The sequence below is a fragment of the Larimichthys crocea genome, chromosome XIV, assembly GCF_000972845.2.
Source record: "Larimichthys crocea isolate SSNF chromosome XIV, L_crocea_2.0, whole genome shotgun sequence".
NCBI classification, from domain to species: domain Eukaryota; kingdom Metazoa; phylum Chordata; class Actinopteri; family Sciaenidae; genus Larimichthys; species Larimichthys crocea.
Window position 1 is genome coordinate 2,370,298 of NC_040024.1, and position 24,426 is coordinate 2,394,723.

Genomic DNA, 24,426 nt, shown 5'->3' on the forward strand with positions numbered 1-24,426 from the left:
TTTTCTGGATGTCATCACAACATAAGTGTGATTTGAAGACACGATGAGCCATTTCATTAGCAAGTATGCCACCTGCTGTTCAACATTTGTACTACAACTAGACTGATCCAGGAAGTGTATGGACAGACACACACCTTGAGCAGTTTGTTGCTGGTGTTGAAATCAGCAGTTTGCTTCAGAGTGGCTGTGACAGCGGTAGCCAGCACCTCATGAGTGGCCGCTGAGTTTCCTGATGCAGGGTTGTTGGTCACAAACACGTACTACGAAAGAGAAAGAACACGAATGCATGCACTTTAAACTGACAACTACAACATTTTTTGTAAGATGAGTGTGGAATTATTTAGAATTCAGTGTAACCCTTGTAGCTTTTGGTCGGTTACCTTGACAAAAGAACGCAGGTAGTGTTCCAGGCCCTCCTCGTGACATCTGGAGACTATATGTATGATCACACTGAAGGCACAGAGCAAGGCAGTGTTACACTGAGAGTATTCTTTATAAATATTACACACAGTACTAACACAAGTGATCAACTGACCGCAGAGAGTTGACAGCAATCTCATGAGACTCTTTGGTTGCTGCTGTGAGAACCTCAAACAGCTGCATCAGCACCGTTGGCAGGAAATTGATGATTACGTGCGTCTCCATGGCATGCAGGCACTACAGGAGGGAAGGAATCCGAAAGAAAAATACAGGAATGCCAAGTGAAGCAACATAACTTGGATTTCAGTAAACAACTATGCATAGGAAGATGCTCGTTCTGATAGTTGGGGTCTATGAACGCAGAACTCTAGTCACCTTAGGCAGTTAGACCAGACTTCAAACTAAACTGTTCTCTTTACCTGTTTACCAAAGCAAGGAGCAAATTAACAAGACTTTCCTGCAGTGAAGGAGACTGCTGCACAGGAAGTTCTCAAAAATATCAATTCATAATAATTTAATCACAGAGTTACAATAGCTACAAAAAACACTAGATGTACAGCAGGTGGGAGGTCTGTTCGCTGAGATATAATAAGGAACCGCAGGCTCAACTACTACATGATTTGGAGCTGCTCATGGACGGCCTGTACATCTGCAAACTGATCTCTGCTCTAGAATGACTGTGCTGCCTCACAGTATCTCACCTTCAGGTATTTGATAAGTTCAGCTGGGTTGCCCTCTGATGTCGTCCTCATCAGCTGGCAGTGCTGGAAGAAATTGTGTAGATGCAGGTCCTGCGGAGGAAACTGAACACTATCAACCACATGCACTCCCTTTATACCAGCTAGCTGAATGTACATTGTACATGTATGTGAGTATCTAAAGAATGAGTAGTGGTGTTGTACCTGAGCATATATGGTTGATGCTACATGGGTCCTCACTTTGAACAGTGTCTTGGCATTTTCCACCCACTTGATATCTGGTTGGGACTGAAGTACACACAGTTGTGAATCTTTTAAGTAGTTTCTTCATGAAAGCATCTTAATTGACACATAACATCTAAACAAACATGTAAGCTGTAAGAAACCATGCAGCGTTGACCACAAGTGACAGCTTTATATCTGGACATTTAGCACTTTAAATGAGCATGTCCACCAAAAGACTGAACCCGATATTTACTGTGTTTTATTGCTTAGACTGACTGTACCTTCCTGGTGTCCTGACATAGATATCCAGGGGGCAAGGTGGCTGCTACAGGCAGCTGGAGCTCGACTGACTGCATCCTCCCATCTTTTAGCAAAGGCATCCAGGAATAACCCACTGGAACACATGAGAGTAGCTTACTGTACCTCATTTATCAGGATAGAAAACGTATTACACAGCCAAAAATTGCTATTCATTTTAAGAAATAAGCTAAATATTTAAATCCCATGAATAAAAATCCGTTTTTAACTGTTTTTCTTGACCAAAAACACTGTTTTCGAATGTCAATGGGAGAGATAATTTCCCTGCAGACTCACCCAGCGACTCGACTCCCTCTCGCTTCTTGCTGCTCGCCTTGCTGCTGGACTCACAGCTGATATGGTAAAAGGTGAAGAGGACATGGTGTTTCTCGTGCATGTGCACCGGCAGCTCAATCTTCACCTGTACACAATGGAGCAGGTCACTGGTTTAAGCTTAATATATCAACAGCAGAACAGAAACACGCAGATACCAATAATGATGTCATGTAGTTGCACTTGTGACGGCTCTCCCTGAAGAGGTTTATTTTATTTGTCACACTGGAGAGGTTTTATCTCACAAAATACTTGTGATTTCACCACACTTCAAATTTCACTTTGACTAAAATGAATGTTGGCTGGAGTTTCAGAAAAGCGGATGTTTGTTATATTTCATACTTTCAGCAACAGTGATACTTTTCATTTGTTTTTAAGTCTGTTTGTTTCTTTGCCAAACACAGCTGGAATAAAAATGAATTGAAAGCGGAGCATCTTGTTTATTATCTATCAAGCACAGTGTGTTAACAGACTTCAACTGAAATCCACAATGCAAGAGTATCCACCAGGGGGCAGCAACAGCAAAGAAATCTATCTGTGGCTTGGACATGCTCATTTTCTCACAGGAAGTGACAGACTGATTTTAACAGGGTTCAAGCAGCCAACAAATTCCTTAAGAATGTCATGAATCAATATCACGACTTCCCAATTTATGACGTGCATATGAATCATTCAGTAAGTGTACTAAAGGTTCTCTCTTGGGAAAGTCGGATGCAACCATAGGCATTATATGTAATGTCAGAATCTTTGGTTTATTACTATAACAGCAGCTACTACTACGACAATAAAAAGATGAAAATATGGGAAAGTATAGGGAAAATATGTTAAACAAGATAAAGATCACTGTCCATGATGTGATGGAAGCTGAAGCATGTGGAGGTAAATCCCACTGAGTGTGTGTGAGTGTATACGGGCGTGTGTGGGAGACTCTGAAGATCCTAATCCGTTTGATATCAGGGCCATATGGACCCCCCTCTGCTCTACCTAACAGTATCCTGACCTTACCTCTTTCACTGAGCTCCTGACTCTGTGTGTGTGTGTGTGTGTGTGTAGTTGTAATGTAGGTGTTTGACCAGTCTCTTGTAAGATCTACCCTGAGACAGATTTATGGGATTATCTCGGTGCTATCTGAGGAATTTGAGTATTGAACACAAGAAGAAAAGTTGCACTTCTCATTTCCTCTTTACATCTAATTCAGTTTCTTCAGGTTACCTGTGTGTCTAATGTGATATGAAACTTGAGCCCATCCTGGAAAAAAGTCTCACCTCGTCGTAGAATTCTGGGCTCTGGTTGTGGTGCAGGACAGCTGCGTAGGTGCTGCTGGTGAAGAGTGAGTCTCCCGGCTTGCCGTAGATGCACTGAAAGGCATGCAAGAGCATCAGTCATCTGAATCTGCCCAATTTGTGATTACTGACAATATTTGGAGAGGAAAAACGGCAGAGTGTGCAAGCTGTCATCGCATTCTATCTTTGACGAACCACCAGATTAAACAAAAAGATTCAAAAACTAGAAAAAAGAACTTGGAATTATCAAAAGCATGGCCCGTGACTGCACAAAAAGGGCCTCATCATGACAAATGATATACATTTCCAGGCCTTGCAAAGCACTGTTTATCTTATTGTAATTAAAGCAGCAACAGTACCCTGCCTCCTTAGCTGGATGTTGTTGATAGAAAACCAACAAACACAGAACAATTACAGCACTTTGACTCCACATGTGATGACATAAACATCCATTTGTCATTCCAAAGCTGCAAATGTGGGATGTTTTATGAAGGCAAACTCAAACGCTGCACTGCCAAAGCTCTGTTTTGTAGCAGAGCGGTGAGAAGAGGCTGCGTGGGAAAAATGAACCTGTGTGGCAAGCTTGACCAGGTCAGTCATTTCTAATGAGGGGGCAACAAAGGGGGAGAAAAAAGAAATCAGACCTGTTCAGATGGCTGGTTGGATCCTGTAATTAGGATGCTTTTGAATTCATCTCTAATGGACAATAATGAGCAAGTGCAGGCCAGAGGAAGGACAGTGTTCTGGAGCCAAGAGATTCAAACTGAGACTGATAGGAGCCAGGAGCAAAACAAAGGGGTCTACAGGGGCCTGGAGGATGTGAGAGGTTCAGCTCTCAGTGTGGGAGGATTACACAGATTTCAGCAAAGATGTGTTGTTACACAGCACACGGTGCTGCAGTAGTTGAAGGTGGTGCTTGGTTTGTGTACCACCATGGAAGAACAACCCATTCAGGGAGCCCTCGCAGCACCGGGGGGTGGGCTGATGGGAGTTCCTGATTACTTGACTCAGGATGAGGGTCAAGGTGTGGCTAGAGGAACTGGATGGGATCTTATCTGTCACAGAGGCTGTTCATACATGTACTGCACTGGAGGAGCTGCTCATTTGTTAGGTGTATGATTAGTGTGCCGGTGAGCCAACAAATAAATCAGACCTGAGCCTGTGGATGTAGCTTTGACTGAGCAATTGTTCATGACTAAGACAACAAATTGGAGGCAGCAGAGATCAATGTGTTTTCAGTTCACAGCCTCTGGGAAATCCCATCAACTTAAACTTTCATGTTTCTGTTCCAGAAAGCATCAAAAGAATTTCCTCCCAGTCAGATTTGTGTCTCCCGTTAAAACCCAGAGCTTCCTCCTGCCTCTGATTAAAATCTCCTGAGAGGTGCACTGCTGGCTCCTGATCCTTGTTTGTAAATAACTTTCTGAAGTATTGTTTGAGACCTGTGTGTGAGGGATCTTCATTATCTGTGATATAATACACATAACTGCGCGCTGATCTGTCTGTCTGGACTGTCTCAATCAAGAGCATCGAGCGTAAAAATGTTTTGGCGATTGGAGTCAAAGGATTTCTCTTTTCTTCCGTCCCTATGGAAAAGTGAAAAGAAAAACAATCCACGGTGCTTTGATGACTGTTTCCACCCACAAATATTTGACATGTGTGGCAAGAGAGAAATGGAGAAGACGAGAAGAGAGAGAGAAAGAGTGACCATTCATTATCTTCTCTTGCCAGCTATAATAACCAGCTTCTGTGAGCTTTTCCTTTCTCCTTTTCTGGCCCCTCAGCTGCACTCTGACTTCCACTTTGTGAAAAGAAAAAAAAAAGAATCATTTATCATGTGTGAAGCCTCTGCTGTTGATCAAATCTCACTTGAGGATAGCCACAAATTTTCTCGACAGTATTATTGTGCCTGAGACATTAGCACCAGGCTCCTGATAATCTGTTAAGAATAATGCTTGTTTGTTTCATCTGCACAGTCATTGATCATTATCTTCTGATTTATTTGCTCAGTCAGAACTTTTTCTGGATTGTATTATTAGATTTTTTTTCTCCCTTTTTCCTCCTCATATGTTCTACTATTTCTACTGAGCACGCTTTTTGACCACAGACTTTTACACGCATATCATAAACTCATATCTCTGGATGATGTTGTTCCTTTCAGTCTATAAAGTCATTGTTAATACAACCCTGGTTCCAAACGGTTTGGCACGCTGTGTGAAATGTAAACAGAAACAAAATGTGATGAGGCGAAAAACATTGAAACCCCATATTAAAGTGAAAATAGCACAAAGACAACTTATTAAATGTTGAAACTGATATGTTATTGTTTTTGGAAAATGATATGCCCATTTTGAGTTTTATACCAACAAGATGTTTGAAAAGTCTTTAGCACTCTGTTCATCATCTCTTCACAACCCTGTACTCGTCTGGGTTAGTTTAGCATCCAGACACTTTTACTACAGGGCCATGCTGTTGAAATATGTGCACATATATGCAAGTCTCCAGTTAACCTCATTAATTGTGAGATGTTCCACCAGCTGTTTGGTGTCAGGTTCAAATTTTTCCAGTCTTTTGTTGCCACAGTCCCAACTTTTTTGAAACGTGTTGCTGGTATCAAATTATTAATATCATTTTCCAAAAACAATAAAAAAAAATCTCTCAGTTTCAACATTTGATAAGTTGTCTTATCAACGGTTGGAAATGGTTGTATGCTGCATCTCTGTATGAGAGAAACAGCAGGCTGTGTTACATTCATCGATTTACTGAAGTCACTTAAAGTGTTTGTAGTTAAGTATTCCAGTTTCCTCATCTTAGTGACACTGTTCAGGAAAAAAATGTAAGACTTCAAGAATAAAGACATAATATTACATAATATTTCCTTAATAAAGTCTTAATTTCAAGAGAGTGGATTTTATTTTAGGATTAGGGATAAGATAAGGTCATGATTTTCTGATGATAATTCATAGATGTTTTTATAGTAGGTGTGGTGTTCCAGGCACTGCTTCAAAACATGTCCAGTTATTGACTCATGCATCATGTAAACTATACCATTTCATTTTAGCAACACTTCAACTTTATTCTGAAATTCTCAGTTTAGCTTTCGTGGCACTAAAACTACAGTGTCTGATCATCAGCACTAATTTAAAGATAACATACACCTTCAACTGACCTGTGTATACACTCCTACATCACAAAGCCAAATGTGTGTATCACTAACATGTGCAGCAGCTTGTATTCTAACAACTGGAGTATTGGTAATCTGTGAATTTTCCCACTCTAATCAAGCTTAAATCCGTATCGTATCGGTCTCAAAAGACCCCTGTAAGGTCAGCCTTTAGTTCCAATATATAGAGTTCACACCACTCACCTTTAAAGGGGCTGCACCTTCGTCATCTGAATCTCGGAACTGCATGCATACTGCAATGTTTCTAGCCTGCCGTAGAGGAAACATTACATCAGTCAGTCAATGCACACAGCAGAGTAAATACTCAATGAGAGTGACCTAACTGAGTCATATCAGTGATATGTGCTTCATTCTGCAGCAGCAACACAGAAACTAGTCCTCATCACTCACTAACATTCCCACCCTCAGCACTCTTTACTTCACACACCTTGGTGAAAGTCTTCTGGTTGTCGTATTTGAGCTGCAGGGGGTAGATGTAGAGCTGGTTCTTGTAGGTGGTGAAGGGGTAGTTGTACTTGGCCTCCTCAGGGAGAAACTCCTCGATCTCCACTGACACCCGCTCGCAGCCGTCCTCGAAGGGCTTGACGGGAACGTAAGAAGAAGTCACCGTATCTGTGGAGCATGTGAGACGAGTTAGGGAACCACTGAGAGCTCCACTGAGCCATCCCAAAGAGTCACCTCCAGGTCATTCAGTGTATTTGTGAGCTAAGTACACTGCCAAGTCACATAATGATATTGATCACAAAAACAGCTGAGAGCTTACAAAACAAATGAACATGAGTTTTGGGCTGCACAGAAAGCGTCAGTTCCAGCTTACTTACAATTATCTTAAGTACTTCCTGGCAAGGCTTCTGAGCACTTTCTTGAAACGCTGCTGTTCATGCAGGATGCCATGGTTTATCCTTTATTATACCTCCTAAATCCTACTCTTTCCTCTATATGGGTACACTCCATCACCTTAAATGCTTCCTCCTTTCCTTCCCTTTGTGAATCCTAAAACTTCATCTCACTTACACTTTGTATCGTTTGTATTCTAGGAACAGGAACATTTTCTTGTCACGTGTTCTGGGAGGTAACCACAGGTTGTTATTGTACTTCAGGTTTTGGCATACCACAGTCTAGATAAGGTCAGCAGTGGTGAAAATGGAGGAACAGTAGATGCACAAGAGACCAGAGGAAGGGCAGGTTCTTGTGTAACATCAGGCTCACATGACTCTGTACAGCAGATTATAGGCTCACAAAGCAGTTTCCTGCAGATTTTAACAGTCACTTTATCTAAATATTGTATCTTTTCTCAGTAAAATGCATGATAGCTCCTTCATATATACATTGTGTAGTGGTTAGTGTGTGTTCAAGGTCGGCCCTTCACTTCACTGTTGCACAGAAACAAATGTTGGGATAAAGGGAGTGTTTAGAAAGGACAACATACTTGAGAAGTCAGGTGGGACACACTCAATGGTGACATTCAGCTGTCCAGGGATGGCCTGAAGTTTGCTCTTCTCAGGTCTGACGAGGAGAAGAAGAGATTTAAATAAGAACAAAGTAGAATCAGATTCATTATATTTATTGATGGGATGATGTAAATACTGAGTTGGCACTAAAGTTTTATTCTAAACAAGTACAACTACAAACCTGAACTCAAACTAAATGTGCAAGGCCATGCATGTTTTGAGCTACAGTAACTATGTACTGAGTGCTAAAATAGCAGAAAAGCAGTGATGACTCACTTCCTGATGTCGGCCAGCAGCTTGATGATGTCGTCAGTGGAGATTTTGCTGCTGTCCTGGCGGTAGAGAGGTGAAAACTTACCATCCATGTCCAGGCTGCCCTGAGCGTCTTTGAACACCTGCCTGGAAACACATCACACATGGATACAGCGACTGCCTCGTGCAAACATCCACATGTTTACATTAAATGAACATTTCAAGACAGAAATGCTGAAACTGTATTAAAAATCTGATGCTACTGCTATGTAGTCCTGTTATTTAGACTGTTAGGCTGTTTTAATACTGTTTTGCATCAGTACTACACTGGTCGTCAATGGGAAGCCCTGAAATGCCCACATCTCACAATTTTTTTTCAACAATTCAACAGAATAATGAACTGAAACACAATGGTAATTAGAGAAAGCAGCAGAGCAGCAGCTTCTCTCCATCTCTGTCTGCACAGGATGCATTCAGGCTCAGTACTGAGTGTTGGTCACCTGTGCTGTGGTAGCACTCAGGCTCAGGCTACAGCAATTATAGAATGTGATGGTTTGATTGTAGTCTGAGGAAAAATCCTGAAAATCTCTTATGATGCATTCATTTAGTTCACAGCACAATGGATCACAGACACATTTTTCATTTGTTTGGGGGGGAACAATCAATGATGTAACTCACTGTTACATTGTCAGTGACAGAAACACTCAGTCAGGCTGAGCCTCTAAGGTCACAATCTGTGACATTTTAAACAGCGGTTTATTGTGAAACTGGTCAATCGCTACATCCTTAACTCAAGAGCCCAACACACAATCCCTGTAGTGCATAAAATAGACTCTACTACAGGTATAGAAAAACACACACTGTAACATGTAATATGTTGAAGCATATAGAGGAAGTGTTGCATTAATACATAATTATAAATGACAGACTTTCAGCTTTTAAACGTATTATTAACTTATTATTAATTATCTTATTATAATTATCTTATTATGATATGATGATTATGCATTTATATTTAACTGTTCCAAAGAGGAATCCAAACAGATTCATTTCTGGGCAATACTTTGACTCATGGATTATTCCTGTCTTACTTGGCAGCCCAGGCAAATGGCATCCTGTACTGGCCCAAGCGTTGGCATGTCTGCTTGGCAGCCTTGAGCACCTTCTGAGCGTTCTGCAGAGCGAGACAGACGAACAGAAGACACAAAATCAATCCAAGAGGGAAAAGGCAAACACAGAACGTCGGGCTGGAAAGCATGCTGCTGCTTTCCTCGTGTGTATATTTGAGGTGAGGTGAAAAGCAAAGGCAGGGAACCTTGTTGGTGTCGGAGGTCTTGATGTATGGCTCGGCACAGTGTGTGATGCCGTTCTGTAACACCTTCTCCACACGGGCCACCAGGAAGATGTCTGCATGAGGGTTGGTCACTGAAAAGATACCCTGGAGGAAGAGAGGGAACCATGGAGTGAGGAGATAGTATATAATAAAATCTGTGGTTATAATTTGTATTGGCAGACTGGGACTGTGTCTTTCCCTACACCCCTTTCTTTGGGATTTTCCCACTGGGACTATGTAAAACAGAGCTGGCTACTCAAATAAATAGGCAATCATCAGCAATTTAAACTTGAAATTGCTTCTCAGTCTTCATCAACTGCTTCCTTACAAGGCAAGTGCAGGGGAAGTGGCTGCTGTTAGCGGAAAGTTATACAGGAAAACCACATGGTGCACACATCTATTTTTGGTCAGTTAGATGGGACTGTCTTTAAGCTTGTAGTGTCAGTTCACATAAACAATCTCAAATGGACAGATATTACATTTGGACAAAACCATGCCACTTATATTTAAATGCATACATGCAAAAAAACAAAAAGTTTTGGTGAGGTTTCTGGGAGCAGAAACAAAAATCTAGACAGAAGCAGCGGGAAGTCATTTTGCAAATTATAAAAGTTTCAACATAAATAATGAAACTGAAAAGGAGGCAGCAGCAATGCTACCAAGGGAGCAGTTGAACCAGCGAAGAGGCTAATGCAGATTTAAATCAAAATATATGTACACATCACAAACTGCACAGTAATCATACACATCTCAGAAGAGACTAGCATGGTGCCAGTCAGACAGACACACTCCCTGGTCACACTCCAAGCCAGAACCCAGCCCGTCCTCTCTCCCATCTGCCCTTGTTCACTGATCGTCACAGTTTGAACATGAACACAACCACGAGCAGCTGCTTCTGGTTTTCAGTCTTTGACACCATGATTTGTTGTTTAGAAGTCATTGCCATGCACTCTTTCACAATGGCAGGGTTGGATAGGGTGTTTGGGCCATTTTAACAGTTTGGTTTTCTGTCATTACACCAATGTGCTGAGCTTTTGGTTAGGTTAAGGCAAAAAAAAACACATCTTGGTTAGGGTATGAACTGTCACATAAACTTTATAGATAATCTGTCAAACATCAGACAAAGCAACAAAACAGCTGAAATGCTATAAAACTATCCTAACAAAGTTTTGCCATCATCCTTCCAGAGTAGCGGCCATACAAAACTGTCCAGCTGCTGGTATGTAAGCTTGGAGAAAAATGCTGCAGCTCTTTAATATCCACGCTGAGACAAACTGCATTTGATTTTGTGAATTATATAATGAACTGGAGCAGAGGCTGTGGCCTCCCAACATCTGCTGATGCAGTGGAGAGATACAAGCAGTGGAGGCTCTGTCCTTGGACCACACCCAATGCACCTAAATTAAACTGTGGTCTGCCGAGCTATAATAGCACTCTAATCACAGAGGTAGAGCCTGCTCTGTTTGTGTGCATGTGTTTGTATGTGTGTGCGTTGTGCTGGTGGAACTTTGACAGATGTGCAGAATGTGACATTACATCCATAAATTAGACATATGGAAGCTTGAAGCGTTTGTTTTATTTTATATAAGCAGCTTTTTTAAACTTGACACTCCACCTATCCTTCTCACCTTCGAGCTGTTTCTGTTTTCAGCCTGTTGCCATGAGTCTTGTCATGGAAATGGAAAGTGAGTATCTGAGAACATTTTATAACCTAACTGCTGCTAATTTACAACAGGCACCAGTCTTGTTGAGTGAGTTAATCAGATTAATGGGCCAAGCAGCCAGAGATGAGGAACAGAACTGTGTGTGTGTGTGTGTGTGTGTGTGTGTGTGTGTGTGTGCTGATCTCACAGCACCTGCAGGAGTTTCCCTGAGTAAAGAGCTACACTCACACGCTCTTTCCTAAATGAGCTCTTGACTTGAACACACAGCGAAGAGAAGCGACAGGACAGAGAGCGGACGTCACCCAGCGCCGAGATGACATCAAAAAACTGGCAAAGCAAAGTGAGTCTGAAATCATTTGCAAATGCTCGGATGAATGAGCTAAACTGAGGCCTCATGTGGATCCTTTCAAAGTTTTTAAAGGCTGGACATGCACCAAGCATTGTCTGGAGACACGCTCACCATCTGGAAGTGCTACAATGGAATTCAAATTGAAAGCACAGCACTTTGATTAAAAGGGAGAAATCAATATGAAAAACACTTATTGTGGATTTGGACAAAGAGCTCCATCACACAGCAATCACAGTGTCAGCAGTCCTCTGACATGGTGTTTGTTCTTTGTCCCATCAGGCCAGCTGTAGCTGCCGTGACAATGCTGAGATGTAACGGACAATTCAGCAGTATGTCACCTCGCTGCGCTGTGGAAAGACATTCTCAACCATAATCTGACGAGATCTGGTAATCCTTAGCGTGTTCTAGCTGTGTTTTATTTGTGTTACTCTTTGTATTTATGCTTACATTTGCTTCGTTTCAGAAGACTACAGTACTGAAAGGTGCTCTGAGGACACATCACAGAGGGGCTTCCTGTAAATGTAACCCTTTGAACTACAAAGATGTGTTTCAAGTAGTCAATTTGAATGCACACAGAGATGAAAAAAGAACATGCTTTATAGTGATAGTTTCTCTGTTGTATGTCTTCGCCTAAGTAACTGTTCTGTCTAATTTTATATATATATAGATCATATATATCTATCTATATATATTATCTATATCGATATATCTCTATATATATATATATAGATTTTGTTATAAAGCATGTTAACATGGACCCCAGAAAGAGAAGCTGTTGCCGTGTAACCAATAAAGAGGATCCAAACAAACAATACAACAATCCAAACCAAATACAAGTAACAACCCTGAAACACTAAGATTAATAGCTACAAAGACAAAGTTATTGATGTTGAGGACGAGCAGACCGCAGCCTGGACTGACGCTCATTCTCAGCCAGTTCTTCATGTGGCCTGATGCCTATGAACACCAGAGAAGAAGAGCAGCTCGACAAAAAGTGAAAAATCAGTTTCACATCAGTGAAACCCACATCAGCAAAACCTCCAACCCAACAGGATGACAGGGCTGCCAGAACTCTGCCTAATAAGCGAGCTGCAGCACCAGTCCATGTGATTTTTGTTCGTAATTGAACAGCATCGACTTAAACAAACCAATCCCAGAGATGCAACACACAAAACTTCTCTGGTCATATTCAGACAAGAGAAAACTTGTAATCACGTGCCTTCACGTTCTCTTTCTCGTCTTCGGCATCTCATCTATAAAACTGTTTTCATCATCTCTGCATTCATCCTAACAGCATATTAGTATTTTCTGAACAAAGGAAGGAACACTGTGTTCATCACACCTTGTTCTGTATTAATGACACAGCAATGATTCAGGTTTCACACTCACACTCTTGCCTGTTTACCATCAGTGACTCAGGTAAAGTCATTTCCTCAATCAATCAGCTGTCTGAAAACAGTCAAGTCTCTACCTGTGTTGGGAAGCGCAGCAGAGCCTCCGACACCCTCTGAAGAGCTGGCAGGCCGTTCCCTTTCCCAGAGTCTCCGTTCACCATGATTCCACATCCCCCTCCTCCCTCCCTCACAGCTCCTCCACCTCCACCACCGTCTGAGTCAGATGAAGGAGAGAGCTGGCCCGAGGCGTCGGTCAACATCTCCCTGACGCAGGGCGGGTTGAGGTCGATGTGAAAGTCAGCAGAGATTTTGCAGCTCTTGGAGACGTCGAAGAGAGCGAGGCTGATGAAGAATGGTTCCACCTGGGGTTCAGCAGTGAGACAGGTGAAGGTCTTTGAATACATCAGCCAGTTAAAAATATCTGTTTACCACATTTCACACTAGATTTATTTACCTTAATTGCTCCATTAAGGATCCACCATGAATATTCATTTTTTCAGACATTTTATACATAGGAGTGTACATAGGATGTCCAAGTTAACATGTTCAATGCAAATCTGCTGGATCATTTTAACCTTATAAGACCTGACACTCTGTACAATTAACACAACAAAGGCAGTTTTAACTTATTTTAGTATGATCTGTATTACTATGACACACAGACGCATAAAAACCTGTTTCCCACCAGCAATATGACACCTTAAAGGTGACTGTGTCTCAAATCACTATAAAAGAAGCTGGTAAACCGGCTAAAACTTGAGTTTAAATCTGCTGTGTTATTCCATCTGCTACTATTAAATGTGTCAATCTTTCCATTTTTAGGAAATTTTATCTTGAGTCTAAATAAGCGAGAATAAATACTATATTAACATTCTAAAAATATTGGCTTTCTGTGTATTGCCAACACATATTTGGAAGTGAATGTTGGCTCCACAGTAGCACTGGCCGCATTTCTTTGAATGACTAAATGCACTTATGCCAGGACGAATACTTCCTGCATGATGGACAGGCCTCGCTCCGTCCAGTAAACATTAAACCTATCAGAGGCTGTGGAGGGAAATGAGAGGAGGAAGAACTGGGAGGGAATGAGGGAGTGTGCTGATTCTAAACCACAAATATGAGTCAGTTCAATTCTCCTACCAGACCCTCTAATGCACCAACGAGGAGGAGGAGGGGGTCTAACTCAATGTTTTATGACTACAGCAATGCACTCTGACAAAGGCTCACTCATGCTCTAAACTGCTGCCTCATGCTACCAGAAGCACTTCACTGATAACACAGCTCCACAGTCATCAGCCTGACTTCCTGTACAACCTTAAGTTGTAAAACATCATCAGTGTGTGGAATATATTTTATTTTCATACTGATTGTATCCTAAACCAAATGAGAGGGTATCACTAGAATATCTAGTTGTATTCTCCTCTTTTGGCCTAGTTACCTTCCAGACCAGCCAACATGAATTATGAAGGTATACTTTTATGTGGGGCAGCCCTGCAGACGGTGAGGATGGTGGCAGTTGTGTGGTACAAAATCACAAGAGAGCTATTTTCACTGGTTAGGTTCCTTTTTTAGCAATATGAAGCATTTTGTAGTACGTGGTGAAGTAGAAAGTAGTAGAGGTAACAGTATAAATTGTATTAGCAGAATCTAAACTGAATCTTTGCTGTAATAAAGGTGAAATAAGGTGATGGCATACGTTGGTGAGGACGCCATCGCCCTTCTCGCTGACGCAGCCCTGCAGACTGAAGGTCAGGTCATGGCAGCTGACCACGATACGCCGGCCAAAGCGTTCCTCAAATGGCTTCACATCTGGCTCGATGCCTGAGAAGTCCAGCCTCTGGATATCAGATAGGAAGAGATTGATCCAGAGAGGAGAGAAGAGAGGAGGAAAGTGAAGGAGAGATCAAACAGTCAGAATCAATAGTAAAATAAATAAATCATGGGACAACAATGTGTTCAAAGAACAATCTTCCTACCTGTGTCTCAGGATCCAGAGAGAAAAGCTTTTGCCTGCCATCATTCCTGTTGATTTTATTGAGCTGGTCTGTCTCCCTGGCATACTGCACACACACACACACACACACACACACACACACACACACACACACACACACACACACACACACAGTGGAAGAATGGAAGCAATTTTAATTGCATAATACCTTTTAGTTTTAGAGAAATAGGACAATAGAAACTGGTTTCAAAACAAAACATCTCACACAACAATGGCCTACACAGTCTGCAGACTGAGCTGCCTCTCACTGTTTTCTCTGCTGGTAAAACACAAAGACAGACAGAGGCCCAGACAGAAGAAGAAAAGAGGGGCGTTTAATGGAGACGAACAAATCAGGCCCTCAGGTTACAGTAAGAGCTCAGATCCATCTCATTTCCCCGACTCTCCTCCCCTTGTTTCTGCTCTGACTGTGACCAGCCTGCAGACAAACTCAAGTAATCTTTTTGCGTGGAGAGAGAGAGAGAGAAGCTGTGCTGGAGTGGCCCAGAGCAAACACAGTGAACCAGCAGCACAGGGCGCTTTGTTGTCTGCGTGGAGCTCTGGGTTTATAGACATATTAAAACAGGCATGGCCTCTGTGGAGTAAACACTGCTCCTCTCGGGCTCAGACTCAAACGCAGATAATCCAACAAAAGAACTGCTCCTCTGTCAGCTCTTCCATCGTGTAGACATTTAGAAACAAAAGAATATATGAATGTGGTCTGGTGCAAGAGCTCAGATTTGTGTATTTTAATCATTAATTCCTTCATACCTTCATAAGTTCAGGGTGTAAGCTCCTCCCCAGACTCTCCAGCAGGCTCTCGCCTTTACCTTGGCTGGTGGTGTCATCATCTGAATGAACAGGACAGTGAATGCATGTGAACAAATGTAATGTGAATACAAATCAAGCTGCTGCAAATCAGATCCAATAAAGCTCTGCTCACTCAGTGTTTCCTTAATGGCTCCCTGTGTGGCTGTCTAAGCGAAACTAATATCTTACAGTCTAGTGGCCAAATTAAAAAAAAAGGCCATTCACTATTCTTCTGACTTCCAGGTGATGGACTGAGTGAACTCTCCATCTTCCTGGATGGCCTCCCAATCGCTCATCGGCATCTTGGGAGATTTGTGACCAAGCTAGGACTATTGGGTTTCACTAGAACATTATGCAGAGAGCATATTATTATATAAAGAAAAAAAAAAAAAGGACCCACAGATGCTGGCAAGACATAGGCAAACTGCATAAAAGTGCTGGCGTTCATCCACAGCTCAGGACAAGCAATGAGTTCAACAATTCACAGTGAGTGCCCCCTGAAGAAGCACACGCTTCAGGGAATTTGGGAGCGAAACTAAAGAATGAAACTGAACAACTGTAACAGCTGAAAACAGAGCTGAGCTTTGATTCCATCGTACCTGCACAGCTGAACATCTACAGCTGAATTACTCCTACTGGCAGCAACTATAGGTATAGTGTTAAACCTATGTATTGCCTATGTATCATTGTAATATGGAAACCATTAACATGTCATAACGCACCACTCAGACTTAAATTCAGGGGAGTTTTGGACTCCTTCCCCTGCCAGGCAGTGGGATTATTGTAATCCTGGCCACCACTAAAACAGCCTCAGACGTTATGTTCAAACATGCTATTATTGTTATCATAGCTAAATGGACCATGACTGTATAGCAACTGCTCAATAAGACTGTAAATAATAGGTTGACTGAAAGACGATCTGGCCACGCGTGTATCCAAAGTATGTTTTCAGACGTAGGTGCAGTACAACTCACCCAGGGTGCAGTCCAGTGTCTCGGCACCATTCCTCCGGTCCTGGCTGGCCTCAGTGCTGCTCTGCAGAGCCTGTTTCAGAGTGACCACCCATTCCTCCATTTCTGCCTCGCTGTCTGCTGCCAGAAAATGGCTGTAGCGGTCTTGCATCTTCAGTTCGAAGCCATTACGCCGCATCTTGGGGCTCTGAGGGGAGAAGAGTTATCTACATTATGTACTTTTAATTTTTTTTTGTTTTACCTTCTTTCTCAAAAGAAAACACAAACAATGATAAAAAAGCTTCAGATGGACAAAGACTGTCGTCTGTCCTTACACTGGATCATTTTTGTCTTTTTATTTATGTGCAAAACATGGTGAACACATCAATCACAGCATACTCCACTCCAGAAAGAGCCGCTTCACTCTTCCCATTCATCTTCTTAATGTGCCCGTCAAACTGAAAGCTTCCTGGCAGCCTGTCCAGTCAGTGCAGACCTCAAAGAGGTACCAGCATGTGTCATGAGCCAACAGCAGCTTCAGCAGCAGCCCCCTCATAATCTGCTAGGACCGGACTTTTCTGCCCAAGTGGAATGCGGTAAATCTATCTAATCAAAGCGTTGAAAATCCCCGGGAGCGCGTCGAGTCTCGGAAACACACTGACTTTCACGAGGGTGAGACTTTGTGCCAAGAACAGAAAACTATGGAGTGGGCACAGACGGCGATGAACCAAAAGGAGTTTGATTAAACAGACAGCATGGTACATTGAGAGCTTAAGAGTGGGTCAAACTGTTATTGCAGCCTTCTCAGACATGCATCTGATGTTTCTTTATATACCTGGACAACATCTATGCAGGAATCCAGGTAGATGGATCCTTTAGTATCCTTGCAGTTCTTCTCATCCTTGTAGGAGTTGAGGATGTAGGAGCCGTCTGGGAGCTGAGACAAGTAGAAGTACCTCCTTTTAAACACCTGCGATTCACAGCAATAGAGAGAAAAAGAGAGAAATCAGCATGAAACGTGGCTTCAAACACATCTGTTGTTGCCTAAATCTGTCAACATTTAAATTCCTGAGTGGAGGGAAGCAGAAATGCAGCAGATGCCACACTGATGATCATCATCATCATACTTTTTGTCCACGCTGGCAAAAGTACATACTCTACTCAAGCAGAAGTACAGATACATTTGTAAAGAAGGTAGAAGTACTGATTCAACTTGTTGGCTCAAGTAAAAGTGAAAGGTACAGAGATAGATGCTCTGAAATGTACTCAAAGTTAGAAAATATATAAAATGTCTCTCTTGGCTTCTCTGAAGGACATTTCTACTGATTGTTTCTGTGCAAAGCTACCTGAAACTTCAAATCTACAAGTACAGTATGATAGGACAGAACTATGTAGGAGCTGATAGAAAATAGTGTCATTTTAATGCATATGGATTAAAACAAGACCTGCCACGTGTCCCTCGTTCTGTGGTAAACCTTCTGGTTTGTTTTTTGTTGTTGTTGTTTCATTTGTCACTGTTATGCTGTATGAATAACAGACAGACAGAAGGTCTGGTGGTGACTCACCCTCATGGAGACAGACAGGCTGCTGTTGATGTTGGCTTTCTGAAGCCAGCCCTGCTTCATGATTCCTCCCCTCTGGGAGCACAGCGATGCCGAATCCTGACAGACACAAACACAAACCAATGGAAATCAATCAAGACATTTGCACTTTATAATACAGGTTAATTCAGGTGAATGGCTCTACATATTAAACATCCTTTAGACATTGCACTCGATGGCTTCATGTTAGAAAGTCATGACATTTAGTACCATATCTGCATGAAACCAAAATCCTGACCGTCATCAGAGTTCAGCTTCAGTCCTGTCTGTGCAGCCTCATAACTCATAACTATCATGGGACTGTTCATCAGCACCACAGAAAACACAAACATTGATCACAAGGGACTAGGCACTCTCACGCACAAACACATGCACATTCTCTGCAGTAATGCATGAAGTATTCACAACACGAGGGGGCCTAATTAACTTAATGTAAGCCTGGGACATGACATATCATGACACCGAGTGACCGGGGTGGAGGCGTGCTGGGATGAGACTAATCACACTGAAGTGCCATTTTGTTCTCTGAGCGTCACGCCTCCTCCTTTCTCTCCAGCTTCGTCCTGTAATCTAATTGGCTGGCTGCTCCCGCAGCTTGCTTGACTCTATGCGTCCCTCAGAGACATACAGCAAGTGACTGCGCATACACACCTCACCCTAGCTGATATGTATACAATCCCTTACTGCATTATTATTGATTGATTTATTGTTATGTCCCTGCTAATGGATTGAATAAAAAATACAAAAAGGGAAATGCAAACATTTCTATAAGGGAAATGGAGTGTGTGCATGTTTTTTCTTTTTGCTCTTAAATATTTGCCATTGCAGCCACAAATGATCATTCAGAGGTAATGCAGCAGAAGCATGTGCTGTTTCCAGAAGTAACAGAGCTCTTTTCTGTCCTGCCCTCCACATCCCTGCAGCACAGGAGCAGTTATGTTCCTTCAATTAAACCCTTACTCTCTCCAAGTTTATCTGCATCCGGCCCGATAGCAGGGGGAGGAGGATCGATGGTGGCTATTTATAGGCAGCATAAGGCTGCTGGTTTCACTGCCCAGCACTCTGAGTCTCTGAGGGGGTCACTCTGCTAGGTGGACTGACACACCATAAGTCACTGGGAATCTTCCAGCACAATTACCCATCTAATGCATGTGTCGGCTGGGAATGGCTGCCCTGTTTGCTTCTATTTTTAGGCATGTTGAATGAGCCAGATTTGTGTCTCATCTCCGTGATTCAAAAAGATTAAAGGCATCATTTTAATTTCCGAGCAGGGTTTATAGCACATCACTAAAAGTTGTGCGCATACGCATGCTCCGATCTGTCCACGAAGCGCCCGGTGAGTCAATAGCAGACCACTCATGCTCTCTACAGTGATCAATGTCTGTGATCTGATGGTGATCAGCCCCCTCTGCTCACCTCGTCTTTGGCGTCTTCATCAATCTCGAACACGTGAGCCGGCAGCTTGTCTGTCTTCAGGCCTTTGCTATGAAAAGACAATGAGAGAGGGTCAGCATACTTTAATAAATCAGTCCCCTCCCGACTCTATTTCCCCTGTGGTGAGGTCTGCTATCTCTCTCTGTCTTTACTCTTTGTAGAGCGTGCAACAAATCACTGCTTGATCATTTGTTTTTTGTGTATTTGGAGAACGCTGTCCAGCATGTCTCTTTTCACTCCAATTTATGGTTCAAGTATGTGTTGTGCTGATAAAAATAATAAAAAGGGAAACTTTATCACCATTTAAATATGGATTCAAAACATCTGGGCTGCACCTGCTGTGTTGTAGAGGAAAACCTGGCTGAACTCTGTGCAGTTAGTCCAATTTGTATGCAGCATTTACTCTATTCTGCTGAAGCAGCAGAGCTGTGTGAATATGGAGAAATGTGTTGCATGTCATCATCCAGCAGCAGTGTCAATCTCTTGTACGTTACATAACCTCGACATTTTCTACATGTCCAATCTGCATTTCTAATTTGTTAAAGTGTTTTGTTTTTTTCTCTTCCTTACCTGGGCAACATGCGGAAGTCGCCAGAGTAAGTCTCATATTTGTAGTTGATGACATGCCAGTCGGTGTTGTACATCTTGATGCACTGCCAAACAGAGCAATACAGAGAGCTGGATTAGGGACAAGCAGACACTCGGATACAACAAGCATGCCATACCAGCAAAGTGACTAAAAGCAAGACAGCCCTTTCCTCTGACTGTGACTCAAGGAAAACAGGGCGCTCAGTTCCCCTTTTCTGGGAGAAATTTCCAGCTAAATATCACTCATCTATGAATTCAAAGTAAGTCTGTGGTAGCAGCAGGAGTCTTTATCCCCTGCCATGATTTCTATTTGATATCGCTTAAGGTGGCTTTCGTGGCACTTGTACCTTTTTATTCAGTGTGAAACTGCAGGAAGAAGTTCTCAGTTAGGTCAAGGCTGAAAGGATCTTTGTTCAATAGATGCTGAGTAAGTCCTGGTTGGCTTTAACAATCCCTGTGACATTTGTTTCCATGCTATATCACAGTCATGGGAGCTGGCTGAGGATTATTTCCACGTCATGCCAGAAGAGTCTGTTTTTCGTCGCTTATACAATGTATATCATCGGTGCAGTGTGTGTTAACCGCTGGCCTGTGCACTGGGTGTTTCTTTATGAGCTTCAAGAGACCACTTTGGGCTGAATGTCATGAGTGCTGGTGTGAAGTCATCAAAAAATCAGTTTAGTGATTTGCTTGCTTTAATGTCAGCTGCATGAGCCGATTCTAATTAATAAAAGGGAGTAAAAGTCATATTACAGATAAGATTTAATCTAGACTATTTATGCTTCAACCCTTTGCACTCTGAAAACCTCATATATTATTTTTAGAAAGGGCCAGACGTCATGCTACAAATGTGTGTTTGACACTGAGTGAGGCCAAGACATACACATGAGACTGCTGGGTTATAGTACCTCTTTGGCAAACAGACTCCTGGCCTCCCACTCAGCATTCTGAGGCACGGAGGGAACAATAGTCCTCCTCTGCCGGGCGATCTGGGACTCCTGCATGGGCAAAAAAAAAAATGTATACATGAATCATTGGTAATGACAGTTCTTAATCTACCCATCAAATAGTAGCAGCAGGAAACCACGAACAGGAGCCAAAGAGATAATGAATGAGAGAAAACAGAAGGCACAGGTACAAAGAAACAGATGAGTGTCAAAAGATTGTCTCAGTATGGGGGGGGGATCCCAGACATGGACAGAGACATGCCTCTAAACAAAACCACATGTGTTTAAAGCAGCACCAATAAATACAGAGCAGAGGTACCTGGCTGGATTGGATTTGACTGTCAGGCCTGTTGGACTGACCCGTGAATAACAGAGCCCAGCGTGTTGGGGATGAACAGATTCATGATAGGAAACCTTTCTTTAGAAAGCAATATTTTACACTTTGTTCCTGTTTGACTGGGACAGTTTTACAAGAAAAAGCTGCTGATTTGGCTGTTTGCTGTGGAGACCTCAGCAACACAGGAGTTTGGATCCAGCACAGTCCAAAAGACAGAAATGACAATGAGAAAACAGACGGATGAGTAATCTAAAGGATATATTCAGTTTATGACAACATGAGTCTTGGATGTTTGTAGTTTTAACCTGAAATGTCTGTAACAACATATCCCTGCATGGGAGGACCGTCTGAAAACTGTTCACCCTTTCCTCAAGACGTTTAGCTGACCTGGTCATTTATTATATTGCTCATGTTTCATGATCCATCTGAATTGTTTTAAGCTACAATATATGACTGCTCTTCTAGATCTTACTTTGCTGGGTACAATGTTACTCTAAAAAGTAGATCCATGTTGTAGGAAATCAAATTCATCCTTTGAAGGATGTTTATGTTTGGCCTTAAATATATGAGGTCAGGTGTCTCTGTTTTATGTCCTACAGCTGATCTGGCCTAACACAGTAGAGCCTGACTGATAAAAATGGACTGGGCTGATACATCATTAGTATTATTGGCTTATTGCAGATATACTTGTATCTGCAAATATGACAGCCAAATGAGTAACAAGAGGACATGAGGTCATTTGGAAACAGTGTCAGCATTACACAGCTTTTACTGCAAAATGTCCCGAGTTCAGATCTTCTGACATGTGATTTTTTTTGAAAACTCAGTGTTGGCTTCAGAATCACTGTATCACTCCAGCTCTATCAAACATCTTAAAAATTTGCCAGACAACCAATTACAACTCAAGTTCTTACTAAGTGATAACTTTTAGATGACCTGTGTGAGAGCCAGAGCGAGAGGACTCACCGAGACATCGTCGACAGGGCAGAGCAGCAGGTCTCTGTGGGGGTCACTGTGGATCTGGGCCTTTCTCTGAAATACCACAGCTTCATAGTCCAGTGGTTCAATGATCTTTGGCTGCTCCTGAGAGGGGAAGACAAACACAAACCCGAGAAGCTTCAAATAAACCGGTTCTTTTTTATATCACATTCAGATTATTTCGCCTTTTCCAGTGGCTCCCTCGTTGCTATTTGAAAAGAGTTAACATGGGCGCCTCCCCCCCCAGAAGGTTTTACCGCCCATGAAAAATCTGAGCCACAAGAGAGCAGAGAGACAACCACAAAGTTCAGAGCACTGTCACCGTGCAGGGAAACAGTTACTCAGAGAATTGTGGGTGCATGAAGACAAAAAAAGGCAACAGATGACAAAAAGGAAGCAACTGACAACAAAGACACATGCAAAGACAGGAAGGGCAAGTGAGGTGAGACAATCCAGCAGTGAAATAAATACACAAGCTCATGTGCTTTGACAGAAGTATGTGTATTAATGAAACAAAAGTCAAGAAATATATCACATGTCAACAACATAACTTCCTGTTTTGAGTTTCATAGAGAAGTAAATGATGATGAGATAATCATTTATTTTCATCCTAAAGAGGCCTACAGGCTAAAACCTAGCCTTCCACAACTAGGCCAGGATGTAATCACAAATCTAAACCTGAACCACTTGGAAAGATTCAGAATTCATTCCAAGAAAGTGCCACTTTAAGCTCAAAGTAAGCGGTGAAGAATAGCTTAGTCAATAAGTCTTGGCTGTAGCAACACCAAGCCGTTTGGACTGGAGCACAGGAAATCAGAGTGTATGGATTTGATCAGCTTCTGTGCCGCATACTGCTGAGCCGCTGCCACCGAGCGTGCGGGCAGCAGCACATGGAGGGCAGCCGACACTGCTGCTTAGTGTAGGAGCACAGTGGGGAGAGGGACTCTAAAATCCCTGACCATGCCCTTGAGCTGGGAGTGTATGATTGAGTCATTTTCCACCTTGTCATATTTCCATTTAAGAGCCGAGCTGAGCAGAGATGCAGAGCTGTTTTCCTATTGTACCACTCGCTGTTGGAGTGGGCAGAGCGAGCGAGACGGTAATAAAGTTATGCAGCAGTTTGGCTGCTGCTTTTTTCCTTCTGCTCGCTGCTCTCTCCTCCCATCCACCGCCCTCGAAAACCATCACTAGACATGTTTACATGTGCAGTTATTCACTAATCCAGGACACAAGAACTTACAGAGGTTTTTTTAGATTTGTGGCCAGTGAACCATTTACCAAAACACTTTCCCCTTATTTTCCCATGAAGGTCCAGTTTCTCATTTAGCTTCTTACTATGAGTGGCAAGGACATACAATTTTTGTTAAACACTAAATATATATGACTTTTTTCTAAACTTAAACTGTTGGAAATGAAATATTATGGAGGAACACTTTACGTTTGAAGTTTTCAGTGGTTTTAGGCAGCTTTAAAATTTAGAAAAATAATTAATTTATACACAATCTTTGGAAATTTTGTGCCTCCACTCGAATTTAAGTTGTACCTCTGTTGGTTTGAACAATGTTTTGCTACCCAGTATGAATTCAGTGACATTTAAGGGGTTAAAAATCTCCTTGAATATCCTGGTATTTGGTGCACAAGCCAATAAAGGAAAGAAAGTTCTCCCTTTCCATGTTCTCTAACCAATAATTTGGCCCGTGAAATAAGCTGGTTACACGTACATGTCCTCTGCAGAGTTTTCCACCAAGACCCTGACTTTCTCTCCACACGAACGCTGCATTTAGCATTTTTTATCAACCACTAATCTAAATAAAAACTTCCTAATGATACGTCTGACATGTGAAATTTAATATTTGCCAATTTCTCCCGGCTAAGCTTGCATCTCTCCTAACTTTTAAGTAACGA

At 42.2% G+C, this 24,426-nt stretch overlaps 1 protein-coding gene across 3 annotated transcripts in view; it reads right to left on the reverse strand.

Annotated features, from left to right (window-relative positions):
* The window catches only part of dock11 (dedicator of cytokinesis 11), a 52,235-nt gene that overhangs the window by 23,314 nt on the left and 4,495 nt on the right, over positions 1–24,426 (reverse strand). For all 3 annotated transcript variants that reach the window (XR_002042822.2, XM_019273462.2, XM_010737274.3), the window contains exons 2-26: positions 22,510–22,626; positions 21,168–21,257; positions 20,242–20,324; positions 19,654–19,720; positions 18,202–18,297; positions 17,472–17,606; positions 16,661–16,844; positions 15,648–15,727; positions 14,860–14,943; positions 14,580–14,720; positions 12,961–13,245; positions 9,459–9,581; positions 9,235–9,317; positions 8,168–8,290; positions 7,870–7,946; positions 6,868–7,052; positions 6,624–6,689; positions 3,239–3,331; positions 1,938–2,061; positions 1,625–1,737; positions 1,323–1,406; positions 1,122–1,211; positions 536–657; positions 381–450; positions 135–260 (exon numbers count right to left, since the gene is read on the reverse strand). Coding sequence is in view for 2 of the 3 variants with exons in the window: in XM_019273462.2 (XP_019129007.1) it covers positions 135–260; positions 381–450; positions 536–657; positions 1,122–1,211; positions 1,323–1,406; positions 1,625–1,737; positions 1,938–2,061; positions 3,239–3,331; positions 6,624–6,689; positions 6,868–7,052; positions 7,870–7,946; positions 8,168–8,290; positions 9,235–9,317; positions 9,459–9,581; positions 12,961–13,245; positions 14,580–14,720; positions 14,860–14,943; positions 15,648–15,727; positions 16,661–16,844; positions 17,472–17,606; positions 18,202–18,297; positions 19,654–19,720; positions 20,242–20,324; positions 21,168–21,257; positions 22,510–22,626 (2,841 nt within the window). In the remaining variant the exon portion in view is untranslated. The remainder of the gene's footprint in view (positions 1–134; positions 261–380; positions 451–535; positions 658–1,121; positions 1,212–1,322; positions 1,407–1,624; positions 1,738–1,937; positions 2,062–3,238; positions 3,332–6,623; positions 6,690–6,867; positions 7,053–7,869; positions 7,947–8,167; positions 8,291–9,234; positions 9,318–9,458; positions 9,582–12,960; positions 13,246–14,579; positions 14,721–14,859; positions 14,944–15,647; positions 15,728–16,660; positions 16,845–17,471; positions 17,607–18,201; positions 18,298–19,653; positions 19,721–20,241; positions 20,325–21,167; positions 21,258–22,509; positions 22,627–24,426) is intronic.